Source organism: Bos grunniens, chromosome 26 (genome assembly GCF_055505025.1).
Source record: "Bos grunniens cultivar Pamir isolate PY7600 chromosome 26, Bosgru_T2T1.0, whole genome shotgun sequence".
Lineage (NCBI taxonomy): Eukaryota > Metazoa > Chordata > Mammalia > Artiodactyla > Bovidae > Bos > Bos grunniens.
In genome coordinates, this window is record NC_141190.1 from 24,922,329 (window position 1) to 24,948,579 (window position 26,251).

The 26,251-nt window shown below is 40.0% G+C and overlaps 2 protein-coding genes and 1 long non-coding RNA gene across 11 annotated transcripts in view; 1 reads left to right on the forward strand and 2 right to left on the reverse strand.

Annotated features, from left to right (window-relative positions):
- Positions 1-1,856: 1,856 nt before the first annotated feature.
- Positions 1,857-17,146, forward strand: LOC147344277 (glutathione S-transferase omega-1-like). Of its 5 annotated transcripts, none has more exons than XM_086379293.1 (6): positions 1,857-1,977; positions 3,440-3,548; positions 7,129-7,351; positions 10,041-10,139; positions 15,327-15,433; positions 16,205-17,146. In XM_086379293.1, the coding sequence occupies exons 1-6, from the start codon at positions 1,947-1,949 to the stop codon at positions 16,356-16,358; spliced, it is 723 nt and encodes a 240-aa protein (XP_086235419.1). In that variant the 5' UTR covers positions 1,857-1,946; the 3' UTR covers positions 16,359-17,146. The 5 variants fall into 5 exon arrangements, with proteins under 5 accessions (XP_086235419.1, XP_086235417.1, XP_086235421.1 ...); XM_086379291.1 differs by lacking the exon at positions 1,857-1,977 and adding an exon at positions 3,138-3,226; XM_086379295.1 differs by lacking the exon at positions 1,857-1,977 and adding an exon at positions 3,138-3,207.
- Positions 2,528-26,251, reverse strand: part of LOC147344278 (uncharacterized) — a 30,039-nt gene continuing 6,315 nt past the window's right edge. For 2 of the 5 annotated variants that reach the window (XR_015155852.1, XR_015155853.1), the window contains 4 exons: positions 19,349-19,440; positions 6,696-6,907; positions 6,556-6,609; positions 2,528-3,905 (listed from right to left, as the gene is read on the reverse strand). This is a non-coding gene — a long non-coding RNA (uncharacterized LOC147344278). Of the gene's footprint in view, positions 3,906-6,555; positions 6,610-6,695; positions 6,908-18,485; positions 19,441-26,251 lie in introns of those variants that run through there. The other 3 variants (XR_015155850.1, XR_015155851.1, XR_015155849.1) reach the window with 2 other exon arrangements.
- LOC147344279 (ATP synthase F(0) complex subunit g, mitochondrial) lies at positions 22,117-22,584 on the reverse strand. Its single transcript, XM_086379298.1, has one exon. It carries the CDS (start codon positions 22,530-22,532, stop codon positions 22,221-22,223), a length of 312 nt encoding a protein of 103 aa, XP_086235424.1. The 5' UTR covers positions 22,533-22,584; the 3' UTR covers positions 22,117-22,220.

The window sequence follows — 26,251 nt, forward strand, 5'->3', positions numbered from 1 at the left end:
CAGGCAAGAACACTAGAGTGGGTTGCCATTTCCTTCTCCAATGCATGAAAGTGAAAAGTGAAAGGGAAGTTGCTCAGTTGTGTCCGACTCTTCACGACCCCATGGACTGCAGCCTACCAGGCTCCTCCATCCATGGGATTTTCCAGGCAAGAGTACTGGAGTGGAGTGCCATTGCCTTCTCCGGGGAAGACATTAAATGATTTAGAGGAATGACAAGATAAGATTTATGTTTATAAAAGATCATTCTGGCTGGAGGATTATCAATTGGGTAGGAGAGTGAGGAGAATAGAAATAGGAAGATCTGTTAGGAGTTGATTTCATGATTCTAACAAGGGAAGCAAAGCAGGGTTGTCAAGCTGAGCACTACCGGCATCTAGGACTGGATATGGGGTGAGTCTCACTGCAGGATGTTTAGCAGCATCCCTGTGAGTAGCACCGCTACTGTTGTGACAGTCAAAAATGTCTATAGGGACTTCCCTGGTGACTCAGTGGTAAAGAATCCACTTGCCAATGCAAGAGAAATGGGTTTGATCCCTCATCAGGGAAGATCCCACATGCTTCAGAGCAACTAAACCAGGGAGCACCAACTACTGAGCCCATGTGTGACAATTACTGAAGCCTCGACACCTTGGAGTACTAGCTCGGCAACAGAAGCCACCGCAATGAGAAACCTGTGTACTGAAACTAGAGAGCAGCTCCCACTTGTTGCAACTAAAGAAAAGCCTGCACAGCAGCAAAGATCCAGCACAGCCAAAAATAAGTAAGTAAGATAATTTTTTTAAATGTCTGTGGATATTGTCAAATGTTCCCTTGAGGGGGGGGGCAAAATCACCCCCAGTTGAAAGCCGTTGAGGAGGCAATGTGTTAAAAATATTTTAAAGGTAAAAACCTATATCAGGACTTCCCTGGTGGTCCAGTGAAGAAGACTCTGTTCCTAGTGCAGAAGGCCTGGGTTTGGTCCCTAGTCAGGGAACTAACCCCACATGCTGCATCTCAGAGTTTGTAAGCCACAACTGAAGACCCCACATGCCACAGTGAAGATCAAAGATCCTGCATGTTGCAACTGAGACCTGGCACAGCCAAATACATAAATATGAAAAACAATAACAACAACAGCTATGGGCTTTGGTGATGGATTGATAAAGAGGGGTAAGAGAGAAGGAAGAATCCAGGATGCTCCTGGGAGTCTGATTATCACAATCAGAGATGGTGGTGCACTTTGCTGACATGGGATGAGGAAGGAGTAGAGCTATGTGTTTCTGCTCTGAAGAATTTCTTTGCTGAAATGTGAGTGCCAAACACAGGTGGTGCTTGGTGTTAAGGGTCTGCACTGATTGGCTGACAAAATCCCACATTGCTGAGCCACAGAGAGAAGTGGCTTGGACAACAGTCAAACTTTCTTCTCAAGTACTTCTTAAGCTCGGGATAGTTTCTGTTGCCACTCCCTCACTAGTTGACTTATTTGTGTTCCATCAAGCCCTCCCTACACCCCACCCCACCCCCAGAAAACACAATATTCCTTTAACTACAACTTGAGCATTTTAAAGCCATCACTAGAAAGGAAGGTGAGGAGGCAAATCTTGCTACTGCTCCCAGAGTAAATGGCAGGTAGGTGAGGCAGAAGGTGAGAAGAAGTGTGAACTCTAGGAAAGAGATACTGATCTGGGCTGGAATTAGCCATGACCTGGGAAGTCGAACCTGCCCTTTGCTAGAGCAAAGGAGAAACTGAACAAAATCAAATTGAAAAAGCATTGGAAAAGCATGTCTTACTCTCTGCAATCTGACTGGGTTTTAGATGAAAATGGAGGTCTCTAACTGGGTTTCTGGGGAATATCTGTGGCTGGTATTCAGGTGGAGATGCTGTGACCTCTACACCGTGCAGATCACAGGAAGAGGAGTGCTCTTTCTTTCTTAGTCTGGAGGTGAAAGACAGACTATCCCAGAAAATGGACTTGGAGGGACAATTGAGGAAAATGGGTGAGTTCTCACTGTGAATGATTTTTGATATTAGAAATAAAATCTAAGACCCATAATTTTTTAATCTAATCAGTGATGCAAGGAGCAGCCCTGAGCTTCCAAAGATGATAAGCAGTGTGTTTCACTATTTTTAGGAAGCCTGCAATCCTCCTAAACCCATTTTAGCTCTTTCAACTTTCTTTCCTTGCAAATCTCCATCCCATCATCACTAGACCAGTCCTGGACAGATTAAGCCTAATCCTCACCTTGAGGTTTTATCCCTTTGTAGATCTCAGCTTGTCTTAAAGGCCAAAAGAGCAAAGGTCTATTCGAGTTTATGGAGCTCTAAAACCCAAAACCTGTCCAGAACCATCCACAGGAAAACAAAACAACAACAAAGGACATTTATTTTCCAAGAAGAATTCATCTCACTCCCAGCTTCTCAGCTTTTCTTGGGTTGTAGCCAAGGTCTGTGATATCTGAAAGATGACTTTTCTCATCTCGCTAAAATGTTCACCCATGAAGTAGGTTTTCTAGGATCTTTAAACATGGAAAAAGATTATACAGCATATTGGAAATTACTCCATTTATTAAGTACACGTATCAATGACCTTCTGTGTATTAGACAAGTATTTGCTTTTTGTGAAAGGCAATGTGTACAAGAAAATTGAGAAAGCAACATGTGAGCATCATTTCTCTGGATAGAAAGATGTAAATAATCAAAGTTTTTACAGTAAAGGTAAGCAGTTGCAACAGAGTATCTACTTATTTTCCTGTAATTGATCCGTTTTATAGTAGTCATAATAAACCTCAATTTATTGAGTTCCTACTATGTATTAAGAACTTAGTAAAAATAGAATCCTTCCAACAACCATACTGCAGAAGAAACAGGCTCAGAGAGGGTGAATTTAAGACTCCAGTTTTCACATGTACTGCAAAGGCGCCTGCAGTGGGAATATCGGCTGTGATCTCCCTCCAGGCGCCCAGGCTGCGGTAGTTGGGTCTTCCTTCTTGGAGAGGGTGGGGAATCCGCCTGCGCGCTGGGTCGGGTCGCCCAGGGGCTTCTGCGCTCAGGTTTCCTTTCAGCGCCCGGGCAGCGCGGGTCCCTGCGCACACAGCCCAGGGCGGGCTGACGGCTGCCCCAGCCTGGCACTTCTGAGAAAAACAGGGGAGGCGCGACCGACTTCCTGGTTGAACTTTAAACTCCATTGGGAGCTCGGCCTGTGCTGCGCTACAATGTCCGGCGGAACGGTCAGAAGCCTGGGGAAGGGTGAGGCTGCCCTCCGCGATCTGCAGCGGGGATCTGGGCGACCCTCGGCCGCGGGTCGGCGTGCGGCTGAACCTCCTGGGAAGGCACCCGCCCGGGGAAAGAGGCCGGGGCCGCAGCGCGCGGGACCTCTCCACCGCTGGGTCCGGGGAACAGCTGGAGGCTGGGGATCCCTGCCACTCTCTGGGTTGTAACTGCGTCCGGTTCTCCCCGCAGGAAGCGCGCCCCCAGGGCCCGTCCCCGAAGGCCTGATCCGTGTCTACAGCATGAGGTTCTGTCCTTACGCCAAGAGGACGCTCCTGGTCCTGAGGGCCAAGGGAATCCGGTGAGGACCATGGAGGGGGCTGCTCCCCGATTTGGCCATGAACCAGCTGCTGAGGAAGGCCAGCTATTTGCGCTCTGGCAGATCCCTGAGTCTTGCTATATTGCCCTATATCCCAGTCCAGAGTCCCGGCCTTGACTCTGGGTAGAGTACTGAGTTAATTGTACTGTGCATATTTCTATAGTTTGGGTTATTGGTTGAAGCAAATAAAGTGTCTATGCCTAAAAATTCATGCTTTGGGGAAGCCACACAGCAAGGTTATTGACATAGGCGTTTTCCACAAGAAATCTGCAAGTCATTGGCTTTTCTCTGACACTGAAGAGCCACTGGAACCTTCTCCCTTAGAGTGACCTTTGGAATCTGTTGAACAAACATTAGATATATGTGGTGTGGAAGTTTTAAGAGATAGTTTCCATTCCAAAGAAATTTTCTATCTATATGCTTAGAATGTATAAACTACTTTTAGTCTTCTAGGGGGAGAATTAAGCAGGCAATTCCTTTTCCCTAAAAAAGGTAAGATATATTCCAAAGGGTAAAAAAACCACATTGTTTATCAATTAGTCATCACTTCAGTAAGATTTCCATCATATTCTGGGTGAAACTGATTCTGAACACATAGCAAAATATTCAACATTTAGTAACACTTATCAAAACATTGTCTTATCTAAATATCATAATATTTATTGTATTAGAATCTCTTATTGCAATTAACAGATATCCAATTCAGTTGGATTGAAAAAAGACATATCTTGTGCTCATACAATTGAAGAATCTAGAGTGTAACTCCAAAACTAGAGTGTAACTCCCACTCTCCACAACTAGAGAAAGCCTTTGCACAGCAACAAAGACTCAGTGCAACCAAAAATTAAATTAATTTTTTTAAAAAGAAAAATTCAGCATTAAGACACAGCTGGATTTGAGGGCACCAAGTCCTGGGTGAGTGCCCCTCTGGACTTCTAAGTTGAAAACAACCCTATCTTACTGGCACAGTTTTCCAAAGGGAAACGGGATTGATTTACTATAAAAATGTGTGATAGGGGGTGAAGGGTGGTAACAGCTGCTGGGCAGTGCAGACAACAGAGGTCTACTATGTTCATGGATTAGTTTTTAGTCCCAGGGGACTTTGATTAGAGAGGTAGCTGACTTTACTATGGGGCTTCTCAGGTGGCATTAGTGATAAAGAAACTGCCTGCCAATGTAGGAAACTTAAGAGATGCGGATTCGATCCCTTAGTCAGGAAGATCCTCTGGAGGAGGGCACGGCAACCCACTCCATATTCTTGCCTGGAGAATCCCTATGGACAGAGAAGCCTGGTGGGCTACAGTCCTTAGGCTTGCAAAGAGTCAGACATGACTGAAGCGACTTAGCATGCATGCACGCTGACTGTACAGCATTAGCAGTTCAGTCCAGTCGCTTGGTTGTGTCCAACTTTGCGACCCCATGGACTGCAGCGTGCTAGGCTTCCCTATCCATCACCAACGCCCAGAGCCTACTCAAACTCATGTCCGTGGCATCAGTGATGCCATCCAACCATCTCATCCACTGTCGTCCCCTTCTCCTGCCTTCAATCTTTCCCAGTATCAGGGTCTTTTCCAATGAGTCAGTTCTTCACATCAGGTGGCCAAAGTACTGGAGTTTCAGCTTCACCATCAATCCTTCCAATGAATATTTAGGACTGATTTCCTTTAGGATTGACTGGTTGGATCATTATAGAATCTACTAAAGCCTGGTTTTCTCTGAAAGGCACATCTTCCAACTTGCTGCAGCAGGTATGTTACCCTGTTGGCTCATCGTGCCAGATTACCAAAATGCATGTGTTCTGAGAACCTTGTTTATTACAAAAACCCAGAATTTACCTTTTCTTTTCATAGTATGAAATTTCAGAAATCTTGATAATTCCTTGGCAGAGAGCCTCATTATTCTTGCAGTGGCTTGTATATGAGTGTACAGTAATCTGTCAGCAGACAAACCCTTTAATACATACACACAAACGCCACTGTTCGTTCTGGCTATTCCTTTCTTTCTGTGGGAGAGAGGGTAGGATTGTGTATTTAATCCTCAAGCTAAATGATTTTGTAGCTACTCAGGTGGATGGGGATAAAGGAACAAAAGACGTTGGGGTGTATTATTTCTGAGTAACTAATTGGTTCTATTAACACTTTTCCAGCTTTGACAATGATATGGACCTGAGACCTAACTTTAACAATTATATGAACCTTCCCTTCCTCTTGTTTCCCCTAAATCTTTCAGGCAGGACAGAAATCAGATCTAAAAACAATCAATATGTTTGGACCTCACCTGTTTCTTCTTTATGGGTTTATTTAGTGTAATTTACTCATATGCCATTTAAAAAAAAAATCAATGCATGGAAATTTAATCTGAAAGCTTATTTTGTGGATGAATTTTTTGGATTCCTTAATATTCTTGTAAAAATTGATGAACTTTCTATTCAGATTAGCAAAAGAAACTGAATTTTATTAATACCATGTTGATTCTCATGTAGTGAGACCTGAACAAACTCAATTAGTTGGCTCAGATATTTTTAGTCCCAAATGGAATATCTAAATGACAGTCTTGAAGAATTTCCACTTATTTATTCAACCAATGTGTGTTGAGTACCTATCTAAAAATGTTTATATATCTTCATACCATTTGAATCTATTTAAAACTTTGCTCATTTACATGTTTGTTTATGAATATGACCAAGACACACAAGCAGATCACTGCTTTCATGGAGCTTACATTCTAAGGAGGTGACATAACAAACATGTAATTAAGTTAGCAAAGTAATTTCAGATGCATATCTTAAGTTCAATGAAGAAAGTAATTCAAGAGATATAAAAAAGGCCAGTGTGGTCAGATCATAATGACCAAAGCAAAAGTCATAGGAAACAGATGTGACAGGTAACCTAGGGCCAGATCACATGGCATAAAAAGGGGTTCAGAGTTTATCCGCATTGCAGTGAGGAGCAATTGTAAATAAGCAGGAGGGTGGCCTCATTCAACTTACCTTTGTATATGGAGAGTGGGGACTTCTCAGGTGGCTCAGTGGTAAAGAATTCACCTGCCAATGTAGGAGATACTGGTTCAGTCCCTGTGTCTGGAAGATCCCCTGGAGAAGGAAAAGGTAACCCACTCCAGTATTCTTACCTGGGAAATCCCATAGACAGTGGAGCCTGGTGGGCTACAGTCCATGGCCATGGGGTTGCAAAGATTCTGACACGACTTAGCAGCTGAGTACACAGGCACTCGAGTAGAGTGACTGACTGTAGGGAGGCCATAGTGGAAGTAGACGGGCCAGTGGGACTACCGTAGAGGTCCAGGTGGCAGATGATGTCTTGGACGAGGTGGCAGTGTTAAAGCTGAGAAGCAGATGAAGCCAGACTGTGATTTGAAGGTCTAGCTGACAGGTCTTGCTGATCCATGCGATTTGAGGAAGAGGGGGCAGGGGGAAGGAATCAAGGCCACACTGACTCCAAATTTTGGGGTCTGATCAGCTAAGTGGGTGATGAGACCGTTGACATTTTATTCAGGAATACAAGAAAAATGTTACTGTCTTCACTGTCTTTTGTGTGTTTTTCAGGCATGAAGTCATCAACATAAATCTGAAAAATAAGCCTGAGTGGTTTTTCAAGAAGAATCCCTTAGGCCTAGTGCCGGTTCTGGAAACCAGTCTGGGTCAGTTGATCTATGAATCTGCCATCACTTGTGAGTACCTGGATGAAGCATATCCAGGGAAGAAGCTGTTGCCAGGCGACCCCTATGAGAAAGCTTGCCAAAAGATGGTCTTTGAGTCCTTTTCTAAGGTGCGTGTTTAAGCAATTTCAGCTCCTATTGAAAATGTCTTTGTTTTTAAAGCTGAATCAGTGCGTTCACTCTAGGTTCAGTGATTTGGAAGGGAAAGAAACAGGATTATGCTCTTGCCGGCTCTGACATGTCCTGTGCGCCCTTTCATGATCTGAATCCTTCTTACTTTCCTAACGCTTTATATTCTTGTCATGCTGAAATTTTTCCCAGACTTGCTACCTTCTGCTCTAGTCTTTCTAGAAGACTCTTCCCCCTTCTTACTTTGCCTGGTTGTCCCAGGTTCTCTTTTGTGCAGTCTGCACTCCTGTATGAGTGGGACCATAGAGGCTGAGGGCTGACTATACTGTGCCGATTTATATAAGGGGGTTGAACATTCAGATTTTCCTATCTGGGGGCGGGGTGTCCTGGAACCCAACCCCCACTTCCACCCCAACCCTGCCACCCCCAGCAAACACTAAGGAACCACTGTACCTGTCTGGAGACTGCTGTCTCCCAGAAGCTTGTTAGTGCCCAGCTCTGTGTTCCCACATGTGCTAACTTCCCTCTGTGGGGACTGCTGCCTTCTTGTTCGTAAGTTGTATGCCTGTGTGTTGTACCAGGGCTGTGAGCTTCTGAGGATGAGAGCTGTGTTTCCATTACTGCTGGCTCACTGCCTAGGCTTGTCACCAGCCCTGCCACTCCTTAGCTGTGTGACTCTAAACAAGTTATTTATTATTTGCCTCTATACCTCAGCTCATGTATAAAATGAGTATAATAAGGGTTCCTGTGCCACTGAAAAAAATCGGTTAATATAAAACACCTGAAGTCCAATACATGGTGAATACTCAGTGTTGGCTCTTGTTCTTCTAGCCACAGTGTTTATCTGTGAGCATCTCCTGTGTGTTGGCAACAGCTCCTTATGGGCTGAGTAATGGCATTCCTGTAGAGAACTTCCTGTGTTTGAACTAGCATCAGTATTAATTCAAACAGTTAGATTAGTTCAAACAATTAGTATTAAAAAAGAAATGACCAAGAGCAGACAATGTGAATAGCCGCATCAGGTTATATCTATATAATGTCTGTATAATTCTGTTAGTTCATCAGGATATATGTCAGCATAATAGGAAACATCTTGTCTCTAGGGAAAGAAATGGTGAAAAAAAATCTACAAAGTGAAACTTGTAGGGAGAACATATTGTCTAAGGAAACACTGAAAAGGGAAAAACCAGTGGGGAAGGAAGAGGGAGTTGGCTGGCTTAGCAGAATGACAGTGAAAGAATGCTAGAGATTTCCACTGTCGAATATGATAGGGGATATGGTGTTTACAAGAAAGATATTGGAGAATTAAAGAATCATAATACTGAGATTCCTTGTACTGTCTAGAAAGAAAAGGCGCTAACAGCTGGAGACGCCCACCATTTGTTCCCTGCTCACACCCAGAGAAGAGGTGGGCTTAAGTACCGCATGACCCCATCCTCCTGACCACAGCTCAGGAAGCCAGAATCGCCCCCAGCCGTACCCCAGACCAATAATTATTTTCCTGAGAACTTGGGAATGAGACACAAACTAAGACAATAAAGGTGTTGAGATTTTGGAGCTGTACGTTTATATCACTGGAGACCTAACAAACCAAAGACACACACAAAAAGAATTTTTAGGAAAGCAGAGGTTAAGAACATTGCAAAGGGAACTGACATTTGGCAAATAATATGAAGCAGACATTCAAGGAGAAGCAGAGATGAAAGACCATCCAGACCCAGATGGAAATGTGGAAGGAACGGCTGCCTGCAAACCTCAGTTCCAATGAAGGCAAGCTGTACCAACATGGTTAGGCTTTCTGGACATTCTCCTGTACTTTTACAAGGGCCTGTTTACTTACATTGGGACAAGTGGATTTCTGTCTCTTGCAGTGAGACAATACCAAAGACTGAGCATTAAAACACAAACACCTCCACCACAAGCATTAAAGCATCTGCTGCTACACCTGTCAAGTCTTCAGGTTGTCAGCCACTTTGAGCTGTCTTCTCATGCTTGTCCCAAGGTAGAGTTCAGGAAAATCTCCTTCCCAGCTCTCTTTGCAGCTGGTGCCAAGGCCTGGGACCTAGGCTCTTCCTCTCACATGCACACATGCTAGGGTTCAGTTCAGAAATGAGACATGTGGAGAAGTAGGCATGGGCTGGGGCACCGGTTCTGCTGATGAGAGTGGCTGGTAGCAGAGCTCCTGGCTTTCAGGAGCTGGGGTGATTGCAAGATTCAATTCCAGCCTGGCATCACTAACCTTATAGTCCAGCATCTGGCAGGGGCACAAACTGTAGCACTGAGTGCTCAATTCACTGGTGGCAAAGAATGCTTCCCATCAGGTCTGTTTCCACCATGATTTTGGAATGGTCCAGTTCAGTTCCAGACTTGTTTGTTCCGCCTCTCAACAATTCAATGAGCAACAATTCTATCAGTGTCCTTTCAAGATATGTTTGACTCAAACTCAACAAGATGGCTTCTCCTAATAGCTCCTTATAAAATCTTGACTCTTACAGCATCTTAGGCCACAAAACTGTTTTTAAGATCAGTACCTGACCTCTGTGAGTACAGAAACTAAAGTTTCCAGAACACCCTGACTCTGGGACTATAAGGGTTCTGTGGTGCTTTTATATGAAGGGGCTGATATCGTTAGCTTCACACTGATAAACTAAGAAGTTTTTCTCTGTCTAGGTACCATCTTTGATGGTAAGCTTTCTTAGAAAGCAAAATAAGGAAGATTGCTCTGGCCTAAAAGAAGAACTGCATAAAGAATTCAGCAAGCTGGAGGAGGTAATCAACCCCTTCTTGATTTTATGGGAGTAATACATGGTATCCATTTTTTCTTCTATTCTTTTTTTTTTAATATTCCCATCTCCAAAATCACTTTAAGGTAATTAGCAATAACGCCAAAAAGGAAATTTTAGTTTACAACAGATAGCTATAAGCTGCTGTGTTTAGGATATAAATGACAACACCTAAAAATGTTTTGTCATGGACTTGCTTTTAGAACATTTTATTGCACTGACATTAAAATATCAAGGAAAAATGTCACCCACATTTCCACAATTTGTCACCTGTTTTAATTTTTCTATGCTTGTTCTATGTATATTTTTAAACATTCAGATCAGATCAGTCGCTCAGTTGTGTCTGACTCTTTGCGACCCCATGAATTGCAGCACGCCAGGCTTCCCTGTCCATCACCAACTCCCAGAGTTCACTGAGACTCGTGTCCATCAAGTCAGTGATGCCATCCAGCCATCTCGTCCTCTGTCATCCCCTTCTCCTCCTGCCCCCAATCCCTCCCAGCATCAGAGTCTTTTCCAATGAGTCAGCTCTTCACATGAGGTGGCCGAAGTACTGGAGTTTCAGCTTTAGCATCATTCCTTCCAAAGAAATCCCAGGGCTGATCTCCTTCAGAATGGACTGGTTGGATCTCCCTGCAGTCCAAGGGACTCTCAAGAGTCTTCTCCAACACCACAGTTCAAAAGCATCAATTCTTCGGTGCTTAGCTTTCTTCACAGTCCAGCTCTCACATCCATACATGACCACTGGAAAAATCATAGCCTTGACTAGACGGACCTTTGTTGGCAAAGTAATGTCTCTGCTTTTGAATATGCTATCTAGGTTGGTCATAACTTTCCTTCCAAGGAGTAAGCGTCTCTTAATTTCATGGCTGCAGTCACCATCTGCAGTGATTTTGGAGCCCAGAAAAATAAAGTCTGACACTGTTTCCACTGTTTCCCCATCTATTTCCCATGAAGTGATGGGACCGGTTGCCATGATCTTCGTTTTCTGAATGTTGAGCTTTAAGCCAACTTTTTCACTCTCCACTTTCACTTTCATCAAGAGGCTTTTTAGTTCCTCTTCACTTTCTGCCATAAGGGTGGTGTCATCTGCATATCTGAGGTTATTGATACTTCTCCCAGCAATCTTGATTCCAGCTTGTGTTTCTTCCAGTCCAGCGTTTCTCATGATGTACTCTACATATAAGTTAAATAAACAGGGTGACAATATACAGCCTTGACGTACTCCTTTTCCTATTTGGAACCAGTCTGTTGTTCCATGTCCAATTCTAACTGTTGCTTCCTGACCTGCATACAAATTTCTCAAGAGGCAGGTCAGGTGGTCTGGTATTCCTATCTCTTTCAGAATTTTCCACAGTTTATTGTGATCCACACAGTCAAAGGCTTTGGCATAGTCAATAAAGCAGAAATAGATGTTTTTCTGGAACTTTCTTGCCTTTTCCATGATCCAGCGGATGTTGGCAATTTGATCTCTGGTTCCTCTGCCTTTTCTAAAACCAGCTTGAACATCAGGAAGTTCACGGTTCACATATTGCTGAAGCCTGGCTTGGAGAATTTTGAGCATTACTTTACTAGCGTGTGAGATGAGTGCAATTGTGCAGTAGTTTGAGCATTCTTTGGCATTGCCTTTCTTTGGGATTGGAATGAAAACTGACCTTTTCCAGTCCTGTGGCCACTGCTGACTTTTCCAAATTTGCTGGCATATTGAGTGCAGCACTTTCACAGCATCATCTTTCAGGATTTGGAATAGCTCAACTGGAATTCCATCACCTCCACTAGCTTTGTTCGTAGTGATGCTTTCTAAGGCCAACTTGACTTCACATTCCAGGATGTCTGGCCCTAGGTCAGTGATCACAGCATCGTGATTATCTGGGTCATGAAGATCTTTTTTGTATAGTTCTTCTGTGTATTCTTGCCATCTCTTCTTAATATCTTCTGCTTCTGTTAGGTCCATACCATTTCTGTCCTTCATCAAGCCCATCTTTGCATGAAATGTTCCCTGGTATCTCTAGTTTTCTTGAAGAGATCTCTAGTCTTTCCCGTTCTGTTGTTTTCCTCTATTTCTTTGCATTGATTGCTGAAGAAGGCTTTCTTATCTCTTCTTGCTATTCTTTGGAACTCTGCATTCAGATGCTTATATCTTTCCTTTTCTCCTTTGCTTTTCGCCTCTCTTCTTTTCACAGCTATTTGTAAGGCCTCCCCAGACAGCCATTTTGCTTTTTTGCATTTCTTTTTCATGGGGATCGTCTTGATCCCTGTCTCCTGTACAATGTCACGAACCTCATTCCATAGTTCATCAGGCACTCTATCAGATCCTAACCATAATCAGAGCATAAATCATTCGTGTTCTTTTTTCTACTTATTATTATATAATAAACATTCCCCGCCACAAAGAGATGCCATGAATTAGACAGACACTTGGGGAAGCCCAGATATGGTTTACCTGCTTTGCAGAAGAACTGCCATTTGGACCTTTACACGAGAATTCCTCTTCCATTCACACTGAGCGTTAGGTTTTTACTGAGGGAAGACACAGTTCCTGTTTCATATGGAAATGCAGGCTTTTATCAGTAAGTATGAATTTTGCTGTAGATTATTTCAGAAACCGTTGTGTTTTTTTTTTCCATTAAGAAAGTTCTATTACTCTCTCTCTCTTTAGTCACTAAGTTGTGTCCAACTCTTGCGACCCCATGAACTGTAGCCTGCCAGGCTCCTCTGTCCATGGGATTCTCCAGGCAAGACTACTCGAGTGGGTTGCCATTTCCTTCTCCAGGGGATCTTCCCAACCCAGGGATCAAACCTGGGTCTCCTGCACTGCAGGCAGATTCTTTACCAACTGAGTCTTGAAGTTTGCTGTTTTTTTTTTTTTTTAAGCCATGAATGAGTGTTCGATTTTATTGAATGCTTTGTCTGTTCCTATTACATTTTTTCAAATGTTCATAAAAAATTTTTCCCTTTAAACAGAAGAGTATAGTATAACTAACAGATTTTTCTGGTGTTGAACTATGCTAGTATTACTGGGATAAAACCTAATTGTTTTAAATGGTTTTCATATATATTCTAAAATTAGTTAATATTTAAAGAATATTTGCGTATTTGTTTATATAATAGATTACTTTGTTCTAATAGTATCTTTATTTGGTTTTATATATCAAGGATATTCTCACCTCATAAAATGAGTTGTTACTTTCTCTGGATGTCTAAGCTCTGAAACCATTTGATATCTTTTGGCTATTTCTGTAAAATATTTGAGTCTGGTGTCTTTTATGTGGGTAGAGTTCAATTTTTAATGGTGATTAATTTGGGGGGGTGTTGTATTTTTTCTTAAATCAATTTTGGTAATTTCTATTTTTACTGAAAATTGTCCATTTCATCTAAGTTTTCGTATATATGGACATGAAGATGATCATGTTTCCTGATTTCAAAAAATCTCTGTGTACAACTATAGTTGGCCCTGAACAGTGTGGAGGCTGAGGGTGCTGACCCTTTGAGCAGTAGAAAATCCATACACTTCCTGCTAAATTTGGGGTTAGTTGGGAGGCATATAAGTTTCTTCCCATCTGTGCTTATAGACTCCCAGTTAAGGACTAATACATTTCCATGTTTCAGGCTGCTGAGAGGTTATTTCCTTCTGACTGAAACTATACTTACTTTATTATGCACAATATAATTACCAGTCACTACAGTTTTAAGGACAGCCCCAAACAATATTGATTCATTGTAGCATTCTAAGTACCTAATAATTCAAGGTACTCTGCTGAACAGTATGGGAGGTAGAAAGTGAGAGGCAGTTCATACTATGCAGATGGTTAATTTGGTGGTAGACCAAAAACATACTCAGGTAGGTATAAACAACCTGTTTACAATGCAGAATATTATAAGGGCCCTGAAAAAAACTATGGATATCTTATAAATGGCAAAATGGTTTGGTGTTAATTAGCTAGATAATAATCTCAGTTCTTCTCTTTGTAAAACCATAATACCAATTCACCTTCTTAAATTTCAGGCATACACTTTTGTGCTTTGTTTTCAAAGAATTTTACTTGGCATCTGTTTAATAATTAATCTAGTTATTTCCAATATATTTTAAGTAAACTTTTCTACTGAAGTATTATATGCAGAGATTTACCCAAAGCGTAAGAGTATAGCTTGATGAATTTACAAAGTAAACACAACCATGAAACTGGCACCCGTATCAAGAAAGAGAATATTAGTTTTGAATGATTTTTGTACTTCATACAAACGGAATCATAATATTCACTCTTTGGGGTCTGACGTCTTTCATATAATATCAAGTTTCTGAAGTTCATCTATATTGCGTGTAGTTAGTTCATTCCTATACTTTGTATAGTGTTCCAATGTATGCTGCTGCTGCTGCTGCTGCTAAGTCGCTTCAGTCGTGTCCGACTCTGTGCAACCCCATAGACGGCCTCCTCTGTCCCTGGGATTCTCCAGGCAATGTATGACTACTGCACAATTTATTCATTTTAGTCCTAATGGACAGTAAACATTTCCACTTTGGGGTTATAAAATAGTGCTGTGATGAACATTCTTATACCTATGGTTTAGTGACTATATGTTCACATTTTCAAAAAGTAGAATTACTGGGTTATAGAGTATGCATGCACTCCGCTTTAGGAGACAATGTTAAAAAAAAATGGCTAAACCAATTTATACTCCTGTCAGCAGTGGGTCTACAGAGTTACTAACTTCATCTTATTCCTTTTAGCCATTCTGATGGATGTGAAGTGGTATGACATTTTCATTTTAATTTGCATTTCCTGAATGACTCATGTAGCTGAGCACTTTTTCAAATGATTATTGGCCATTTGGAACTTCTCATTTGTGAAATTCAAGTCTTGCCCAATTTTCTGATGAATTGTTTGCCTCTTTCTTATTGATTCCCAGGAGTTCTTTCTATATTCTGAATACCAGTCCTTTGTTGGATATGTGTATTGCAAAGATCTTGTATTCTGTGGCTCATTTTACTTTTTTCCCCTTTCCAGTAAAATAGACTGTTTTGCGTTATCCCAAACCAAGAGATTCTAAAGCTTAAACTAATCAGACAAACCCCAACTTGACTATGTCAGGGCAAAAGTTGCTACTGTCACTTACTTGACTTGCCTTACCAGATGCAGAAATAAGAAGTATTCTTATGCTGTTTAATGTTCAGGTTCTGACTAATAAGAAGACAACCTTCTTTGGTGGCAGTTCTCTTTCTATGATTGATTACCTCATCTGGCCCTGGTTTGAATGGCTAGAAGCCTTGGAGTTAAATGAGTAAGACATTTGAATATTTTTTTGCATAATTTAAGATAATGATAACTGGAATTGTATACACTAACCTTTTTATGGACAAAATTAATGTATCTCATCAAGTAGATTAATGGGAGCAGCCAACAGAAGGATACTTTGACTTTCCAGGGCATGTCCTATACCTATACTCACGATTTTCTCCCATCTCTGGGGGTGGGCAAGGGTGGGGAGTTCTGTGACAGGTAGTAAAATATTTGAAAAATGATTTACTCCTTCCCTCTTGGTTAAAAATCCATAAGGATATACATTTTCATAACGATGTCAGGCAGGATTGTGTGACTAATGCCACCTCCCATTTACCAGCAAGAGTCCCACACTGTTATCCAAACTCCATGTTTTGAAGTTTAGCAGCCACCTTAGCTTACTCCTACTTCCTAGAGCTTACAGTTACCATTAGTCACAATCTGACCAGAGAGTAATAAATATGTAATGTTCTTGGTCGTCTTTCACTTTCTCATTTAAAAAAAATATCAGTCTCTCAGTTTGGACAAGTTCTTAGGTTAACTGAGCAATTCACTTCACTCTAGTTTTAGATTCCTCTTCCACAAAACAAGGACCTCTACAATATCTTCCAAATCTCTTATTTTATGGTTATGCATATCTTAAAGAAATATTTCTAAAGGACTACTTGAAAAGATTAGAGGAAAACAATATGAAACTGGCAAGTTACAGGAGCATTTGCAATGCCTTCCTACTTAGCCTTGTTCATCCCTCCATTCTTTCCAAATCCTGCAGGTGTGTAGACCACACTCCAAATCTAAAGCTCTGGATGGCATCCATGAAGAATGATCCCATAGTATCATCCCTCCCCACCGATGTGAAGACCCTTCAAGGTTTCTTCAACCTCTACTTACAGAACAGCCCCGAGGCCTGTGACTATGGTCTCTGATGGAGACAAGAGTCAGCAATGAAGACATAGCTGATACTTTGCTTCACTAACATGAATAATACCATGCTTTTATTTTACCAAGTGTTCTCATGTCTTATTGGATCACCTTCTCTGATTTGACATCAAATTTGGCTATACTGTGGGCTTTCCTTAAGACCCTCCTGCAGAAATATAAACATATTTCCTGTCTCAGAATGCTCAAATGACTCTAAGGGCTATCACAGTCCATGCTGATAGACTGGAGGATAAACTGCAGTGCACTTAATCTTAGGGCTGATCATGAGCTGGCCTCAGAGTGTTCCTGTGCTTGCCTCTCATAGCTGATCTCTTGTTCACATCATTATGATTGCTTAATTAGATCTTCAAATTTTTCTGACCTCATGGCTTCTGCATATGCCTTTCCTCTGCTTGGAATCCTCTACCTTTTCCTCATCACAAAGCTCATCCTTTAAGTATTGCTATGAATTGAATTTTGTCCCTCAAAATTTGTAGGTTGATGTCCTCACTCTCAGTATCTCAGAATGTGACTGTATTTGGAAGTAGGGTCTTTATGAAATGAAATGAAGTAATTTAATGTGGACCTACTCCAGTATGATTAGTATCCTTATAAAAAGGGAAATTAAGAGGCAGATACACACAGAAGGAGAACACCATGTAAACACGAGGACAGTTATTCACAATCAGAAACAGATTCTCCATCGTAGCTCAGCAGGAATCAATCCTGCTGACACCTGATCTCATACTTCTGGCCTCCAGAACTGAGACAATAAATTTCTGTGTTTAAGCCACTCAGTTTGTGGTACTTTGTTAATGGCAACCCTAGAAAATTAATACAGCCATCAAAAGGTGAGTGGGTAAATAAACTATGATATATATCCATACCATGGAATAGAAAGGAATCAACAACCAAAACACAGCAGCATGGGAGAATTAGAGAATAATTGTGCTGCATGGAAGAAGCCAGACCCCAAAGAAAGAGTATATAATGCATGTGTAATTCTTGAAAATGCAAACTAACCCAGAATGTGAATAAGCACATCAGTGATTCCCTGGGAGTGAGGGGCAGGGCTTCAGTGGTGTACGGGTATGTGTGGTGAGAGCCAATAAGGAAGAACCTGAAGGAGCACAGAAAAACTTCTGGAAATGATGGATATATTCATTATCCCAATTATAGTGATGCTTTTATGGGTAAGTCAAAAGTTATCAAGTTGTTTATATACATATAAAGTTGTTTTATATATATATATATATATATATATATATACACACACACATACATACAGTGAATTATACATCAATTATATCTCAGTAAAGGGCTGGAAGAAGCACAAGCTGGAATCAAGATTGCTGGGAGAAATACCAATAACCTCAGATATGCAGATGACACCACCCTTATGGCAGAAAATGAAGAGGAACTAAAGAACCTCTTGATGAAAGTGAAAGAGGAGAGTGAAAAAGTTGGCTTAAAGCTCAACATTCAGAAAACTAAGATCATGGCATCTCGTTCCATCACTTCATGGCAAATGGATGGGGAAACAGTGGAAACTGCCAGACTTTATTTTGGGGGGCTCCAAAATCACTGCAGATGGTGATTGCAGCCATGAAATTAAAAGACACTTACTCCTTGGAAGGAAAGATATGACCAACCTAGATAGCATATTCAAAAGCAGAGACATTACTTTGCCAACAAAGGTCCGTCTAGTCAAGGCTATGATTTTTCCAGTGGTAATGTATGGATGTGAGAGCTGGACTGTGAAGAAAGCTAAGCACCGAAGAATTGATGCTTTTGAACTGTGGTGTTGGAGAAGACTCTTGAGAGTCCCTTGGACCGCAAGGAGATCCAACCAGTCCATTGTAAAGGAGATCAGCCCTGGGTGTTCTTTGGAAGGAATGATGCTAAAGCTGAAACTCCAGTACTATGGCCACCTCATGCAAAGAGTTGACTCATTGGAAAAGACTCTGATGCTGGGAGGGATTAGGGGCAGGAGGAGAAGGGGATGACAGAGGATGAGATGGCTGGATGGCATCACCGACTCAATGGACGTGAGTTTGAGTAAACTCCAGGAGTTGGTGATGGACAAGGAGGCCTGGCGTGCTGCGATTCACCAGGTTGCAAAGAGTCGGACACGACTGAGCGACTGAACTGAACTGAAAATTGTTGTGGGTTTTTTTTTTTTTTTGGCCGATTGAGGGATCATAGTTGCGCAACAGGGATCAAACCTGTATCCACTACAGTGGGAACATGGAGTCTTAACAACTAGACCACCAGTAAATAGTAAAATTTTTCTGCACAAACAGTAAAGAAATTCTGCATAAACTAAATGTTATTCTATGAATCAAGATTGTTACATATTTCCATGAAAAATGCTGGTATGTAAGTATTCACAATCATTCTTGGATTGAGAATATTAAGTATTTCCCCTCAATAAGACAAATTTCCCCTCAAAGGAGTTTATATTATGGATAGAACAGTGAATGCATCTTTGAAGGTGACCACATGAAGTGATCCAGCAAAGACCAGACGTGTGTCTTATTCACAAGTATTTCCTATACAGCTGGGAAATGTGGTATAATGTTCCACTCTCTGAACATTTAATTGTTCTAATGTCCCTAAAAACAGTTACTTCAAACTGAGCTCTAATATGAAGACCATCTTAATTTCAGCATTAGTGGAAATAATGAAAATAATTCATAGGTACCCTTTTAGGAAAAGATGAAACTTTATGTACTTATTCATGTATTCTTTACTTGACAAAGGAAATATTATAACACACTGATAAGAAGAGAAAGACGGTAATTAATCTGTTAGCTTTTGCCCTGCCAATTTGTTGCCAGAAAGTACTGATTATATTAAGCCTTATGATTAGGACTTTTATTCCTTCCATTTTTCCTTGTTCCAATTTCTCATGTAGACATGCTTTGATAAAATCCAGAAGGATAAATTAAAATGTGACCCAATGAAAGGAATTCTGCAGGAGGCTGCAACTTACCAGAGGGCCAGTTCAAATTCTGGAAGGGAGGAGTAACTAGGCAGGTAGGTGCCACAGTAACTGAAGGAAAGTAGAGTCCAGGAGAACATTGCCTATAATATAAAATACAGTGCAAGGATTTAATCATTATGTTCAGGTTAACTATAGCCTTATAGTTTAATTTCTTTTATTTTTTCACATAATTCAAATATATTTGCCTCGTGCAATGTCTAGGCTGGTTTCTTACACTATTAACAGAAAGCCATGAGCAAAGTTAAGATCTCTGTTTAAAAGATTTTTGAGTGAACTAAGGCCATGAGTCACTGTCTCATGACTTCAGTGCCGAATTAAGCACACTGCACTATGTATGTCCCTGTGTGCCTTGAAATGGCCCAAGAACCATAAAATATTCCATAAATATATGAAACATGGTAATTAGAGAAGTTATTCAAACAACTTGAAATACACTGGGCAGTTGCAATAATTCTAGCTTAATTGCATGTCTCTGTCCCTTAGGCCGTATCTGGCCCTTAGCTTAATATCTTCCAGTCCTTAGAACAACTATAAAAAGTTATTTTCTCATTTGTACCTACAGTTGAACAAATGAAACTTGACTTTAAAGTCTTAGCAACAATGTGTTTAAAATCTACACAGTGAGGATGTTAATGCAGGGAGGTGTCTGCTTCCGCTTCCTTGTGTGTGACGCTTTAGTTTCCCCTCCTTTAGCTGCTGTTCTTCACTGTGGTTCCATAGACACAAGTTTTGCCTTCTCCTATGTCTGTCTTCTTTACATTCAATTCTCTATTGCTCATTCTGCATATTTTTAATGGCCCTGTTCTCTGCATTTTTACACTTTTCACTTTAACTGAACTTACTATTCCACTAAACTTTATCATTTATTGGGTTTATTTAGCATAGTCTGATCAATAAAAACAGCTTGTATTTTCTGAGCATCCAATGCAAAAATAAATATAATTTCTTGTTGGACAGAGGCTTTAATGGAATAATTTTCTATCCTTGCTATCCTTGCTAGACAGACACTTCCTCCCATAATTGAAGATTATTAATTTTATATTTTCTTTACATTTATTTTACAAAACACAAGACTTTTGAAGAAAACACACACACACACTAGCCATCCAGAGAAGAAAAACAAATGCTCCTTAATTATACTACAAAATTTGATAAATTTGTTTTTGGTGTTTTCTTGTGTTTTTACTTATAAAAATACATTTTTTTGTTAATATAACTTTGCTTTTTATAGCTATAATAATCATGGATTAAATAAATAACCTACATAATAATTCATTTTAGAAATGGAACTTGGATCATATATTCCATGACTTCTATTGAGTTTTTTTTTTTTGCTTGTTTACTTTGAGCATTTTATCATTAATAATTTTTCAAAAATATGAATTTTAACATTCGCATAGTACCTCTTTATGGGATCTTTAACTTATTTAACCATTCACAGATTACTGGAAATTTAGGTTGCTTCCAATCTTCTGCTATTATGACAGTGCTTTTAATTCGTTTGCACACAAATGTATGGCCCTATTTCTGATTATTTCCTTTAAACTGAATAGTTCTTGAAGTGGATATAGAGTAGATATTTACTTCTCGGGAAGCTTGTATGAATTCATATGCCCACCATTAGGAAAAGAGCACTCCCAGTTTCACTGCAGTCTGTGCTAGCAAATATGAGCTTTAAAACAGTTGTGATTTTGACAAGTAGAAAAACCTCACCTTTGTTTAAATGACACTTTATAAAATGAATATTCAAATGAAACATTTTTTATGTTTTTGGTCATTAGTAGTTTTCTGGTTTGGGTGAGTTCCTTATCCATTGTTCTAATGAGATATCTTTTTTCTTATTTCATAAATGGTCTGAAAATATTTTGCCATATTTGTCCCAAATACTTTCTTCAGTTTATTATTTGCCTTTTATCTTTTCATGGTATTTTCAATATTCATAGGTGTAAAATTTGTATATAATCAAATATGTCAATCTTTCTATTTCCACTTTTTTCCTTTGTGCAAAAAGTCCTTCAACCTTAAATTATTTCAATTTTCTACCACAGTTTCATCTATTTTTCAATAGGTTTGTTGTTTATTTATTTATTTATTTTTTTTACCAATCACTTACATTTATTTCAGGACATAATATACTATTTAGACCCAAGGACAGTGCTAAATCATAACTCTGTTAAATACCTACAGGATATTTCATTTTTGCGAAGATAGGTCCTTAAAAACTGGACAGATTAATAATATAACAAATATCAAAATCAGATGAAAAATACGTTATTGCTCTCATTCACTCTGTCCTAATGTTAAAGATGTTACAAAGATATACAGATTATCATCATGCTGTTCTTTTGGGAGCCTATATTCAAGCTGATAATAAGGTGTTGTCAAAGGGATCTTTCTCTGATTTTTGCAAAGAAAAACAGCCCAAATTGTATTCTTAATGCTACGTGATTTAACTGTATCATGCTTGGCACATGGTATTATTTCGCCTACTGGAGCAAGTTCTCATTTTCTCAAAGCCTTCCCCCCAGCTTTTCTAGAAATAAAGCTTAAATATCATTTATTTCAAGCTTTCAGAATAAAGTTAACCTCATTTATACAGGTACCAGGTTGGTGTACTCATATATATCTTTTCCAATTGCAGGCTAAGCAAAGGCATGCATTTAGAACCGTATTAATATATTAAAGCGAAAGACAAACCAACTTAATGTCAAGAGAAACTGTGACCTTCCATGTAGTGTGTGATAGAGAAACACTGATTCTGACACATTGTCTTATTTTATTCAAATAGCAGTCTGCTCACACGTGGTCCAAGAACACTTGAATAATAAAGCAAATATAATCACATGTTAAAAATTGGTCTTCAAACATCATAGCCAATGATGCCACGCTTGCCTATGATCTCGCCAACATAAAACCACATCCACACCTCAGTGGCCACCAAACCATTCAGTAGAGCTTCCTTAACAGTGAGCTGTTTGAAGCTACCGGTTTTAGCACTGTTGATAATTTTTTTCAAGCTCTGAATTGCTGTAGGGATCTCAGCAGGGGTTGGAGGAACCAGCTCAACCTTGGCATAGTACCAAAACGTGGCCAATCGAGGCTTCGAGTAAGTCACAGCAGCGTTGACCAGCGCCGGGGCCTTTTCCGCGAGGTTACGGACAAACTGGGCCATGGTCCTAGGACGGAGAGCCCGTCACCCCGACTGGCCGGCTGAATGTCACCCGCCTGGAAGCTAGGTTTGTTGTTTATATTCTCTCTTGCTTTTGTTTGATTTATGTTTTGATACACAGTCTAACATAAAGACTTAACTTGATACTTTTGTCCTAATATTTTTCTTAACACCATTGTTTAATAATTCATATCATCTACTGTGTATGGGTATCACTCTGGGAGTGTCTTCTTCATATACTTAGCTTCATGTATTCCAGAGCCTGTCCTCACTTGCCAATTCTTTCACTGATTAAGTGACTCCTGAACCAATCCCACACCCTATATGATGACAGCACCATAATGCTAAGGAGGGCCCTCTACCTTGTCATATTCTCTTTCAAATTATCCCCATTCTCTACTTTCTGTTCTTCTAGATGAACCTTGAAATCATTCATTTAAGTACTCCTGGTCTCTAAAACATTTGATAAAACTATGAATTTCTTTCTGTAAAGAATATCAGAACTACATGTATGATAACCAGACTTGCCATGCAGGAGTATGTCTCTATATGTTTAAATATTATGTCAGTGATTCTTGTAATTTTCTTCATTAGAGTCACTTCTAAATAATTAAATCTTCTAATTGCAAGGATATTTATTTTGAAACCAGCATCTTACTGAGCATTCTTTTATCAGTCCTAGAAGATTATTGTATTATCCATTATCTCTTTTCTCCTAGGTATAAGTTTTATATGTTCATATTTTGTTGCATTGACTAGAACTTCCAAGTTGATATTAAATAACAGTAGTAACATTGTGTATCCTTGATGATTTAATCCTAATTTTATTATGGATTCCTTTAGAGTTTAATGATTCAACATGAATGTTGGCTACTAGTTTGAATTAACTATCAATTCCTTTGATAAGACTATACCAAGTAACCAAACTGGGAGTATTTTAAAGATAAAGAGTAGATACAGTCCATATAGAAGCATATCTCAGAGATATTACAGGTTTGGCTCCAGACCACAGGAATAAAATAATTATTGCTATAAAGTAAATCACACAAATTTTTTGGTTTCCCAATACATATTAAAGTTATGTCTACACTATAATATAGTTTATTAAATGTGTAATAATATGTTTAAAGAAATCATTTATACAACCTAATTAAAAAAATACTTTATCTCTAAAAATAATAACCATCAGCTGAGCCTTTAGAGTCATAAGCTTTTTGCTGATGGAGGGTCTTGCCTTCTTGTTCATGGCTGTTGACTGGGGTTGGTGACTGCTAACGCTTGGGGTGGCTGTGGCAATGTATTAAAATAGGACCACAATGAAGTTTGCTTGATTTACTCACCCATTCATGAGTGATTTCTCTATAGCATGCAATTCTGTTTATCAGGATTTAGCAACAATAAAACCTCTTTCAAAACTGGAGTCAATCCTTTTAAACCCTGTCACTGCTTTGTCAACTAAGCTCATATAATGTTCTAAACCTTTTGTTACCATTTCAACAATCGTCATAGCGTTCTTGCCAGGAGTAGTTTCCTTCTCAAGAAAGCACTTCCTATGCTCAGCAATAAAAAAACAACTCTGCATCCATTCAAGTTTTATCATGAGATAGCAGCAATTCAGTCACATCTTCAGGCTGAACTTCTAGTTTTAGTTCTCTTGCTATTTCCACTACGTGTACTGTAACTTTCTCTACTAAATCTGGAACCCCTCAAAGTCATCCATCAAAGTTAGAATCAACTTCTTCCAAACCCCTGTTAATACTGATATTCTGACCTCTTCCAGTGAGTCATGAATGTTCTTAATGGCATCTAGAGCAGTGAACCCTTTCCAGAGATTTACAATCTACTTTACCCAGATCTAGTAGAAGAGTCTCTGGAGAAGGCAATGGCACCCCACTCCAGTACTCTTGTCTGGAAAATCCCATGGACGGAAGAGCCTGGTAGGCTGCAGTCCATGGGGTCGCTTAGAGTCGGACATGACTGAGCGACTTCACTTTCACTTTTCACTTTCATGCATTGGAGAAGGAAACGGCAACCCACTCCAGTGTTCTTGCCTGGAGAATCCCAGGGACGGGGGAGCCTGGTGGGCTGCTGGGGTCACACAGAGTCGGACACGACTGAAGTGACTTAGCAGCAGCAGCAGCAGTAGAAGAGTGACTACTTATGGCAGCTATTGTCTTACAACATACACGTCCTAAATTATAAGACTTTAAAGTTGAAATTACTCTTTGATCTATGGGCTGCAGGAAGGATGTTGTGTTAGGACATGAAAACAGCATCAATCCCATTGTACATCTCCATCAGAGCTCTTGGGTGACCAGGTGCATTGTCAATGAGCAGTATTTTGAAAGGAATCTTCTTTTCTGAGCAGTAGGTTTCAATAGTCAGCTTAAAATACTCAGTAAACTATGCTGTCAACAGATGTGTTGTCATCCAGGCTATGTCGTTCCATGTATAGAGCACAGGTGGAGATTTATTATAATTATAAAGGCCCCTGAACTTTCAGAATGTTAAATAAGCACTGGCTTCAACTTCAAGTCACGAGCTGCATTAGCCTCTAACAAGAGAGTCAGTCTGTCCTTTGAAGCTTTGAAGCCAGGAATTGACTTTTCCTATCTGGCTAGGAAAGTCCTAGATGATGTCTTCTTCCAATATAAGGCTGTTTTGTTTACACTGAAAATCTTTTTAGTGTAGCCACTTAGTTAGATCTTATGGATAACTTGCTGAAGCTTCTACATCAGCACTTCTTGCTTCACCTTGTACTTTTATGTTATGGAGATAGCATCTTTCTTTGAACCTCTTGAGCCAACTTCTGGTAGCTTCAAACTTCTCTTTTGCAACTTCTTCACCTCTCTCAGCCTTCATAGAATTAAAGACAGTTAGGGACTTGCTCTGTATCGGGTTTTGGCTTAAGGGAATGTTAAGGCTGGTCTGATCTTCTATCCAGAAGAAATATAAAGTTTCTCTATATTAGCAATGTAGGCTTCCCTGGTGGCTCAGATGGTAAAGAGTCTGCCTGCAAACTGGGAGATCCTGGTTTGATCCTTGGGTCAGGAAGTTCCGCTGGAGAAGGAAATGGCAACCCACTCAAGTATTCTTGCCTGGAGAATCCCATGGATGGAGGAGCCTGGCAGATTCCTGGGGTCACAAAGAGTTGGACACGACTGAGCGACTGCACTTACTTATATCAGCAATGAGACCTTTTCACTTTCGTATCATTTGTGTGTTCACTGGAGTAACACTTTGAATTTCTTTCAAGAATTTTTCTTTTGTGCTGATTCCTGCCTAACTATTTGGTATAAGAGGCCTAGCTTCCAGTCTGTCTCAGCTTTTGACATGCCTTCCTCACTAAGCTTAATTACTTGTAGCTTTTGATTTAAAGTGAGAGATATGCAACTCTTCCTTTGACTTGAACACTTAGAGGCCACTGTCATGTTATTAATGGGCCTAATTTCAACATTGTTGGGTCCCAAGGAATAGGGAGACATGAAGAAAGAGAGACAGGATAATGGTTGTTTGATGGAACAGTCAGAACATACAAAAAATTTAGAGATTAAGTTTTCCCTCTTATATGAGTATAGTTCATTGCCTCCAAAAATGAATACAATGGTAACATCAAATATCACTCATCACTATAACAAATATAATAATAAAAAGTTTGAAATATTATAAGAATTACCAAATGGGACAGAATCACGAATTGAGCAAACGGTGCCAACAGATTT

Excerpts from the sequence above, each read along its gene's own strand:
- LOC147344277 (XM_086379291.1), top strand. The coding sequence starts at position 3,193 with ATGTCCGGCGGAACGGTCAGAAGCCTGGGGAAGG. Across the intron at positions 3,227-3,439 it reads GGTCAGAAGCCTGGGGAAGG|GAAGCGCGCCCCCAGGGCCC; the intron begins GTGAGGCTGCCC and ends TTCTCCCCGCAG. Across the intron at positions 7,352-10,040 it reads TCTTTGAGTCCTTTTCTAAG|GTACCATCTTTGATGGTAAG; the intron begins GTGCGTGTTTAA and ends TTCTCTGTCTAG.
- LOC147344279 (XM_086379298.1), bottom strand. The coding sequence starts at position 22,532 with ATGGCCCAGTTTGTCCGTAACCTCGCGGAAAAGGCCCCGGCGCTGGTC.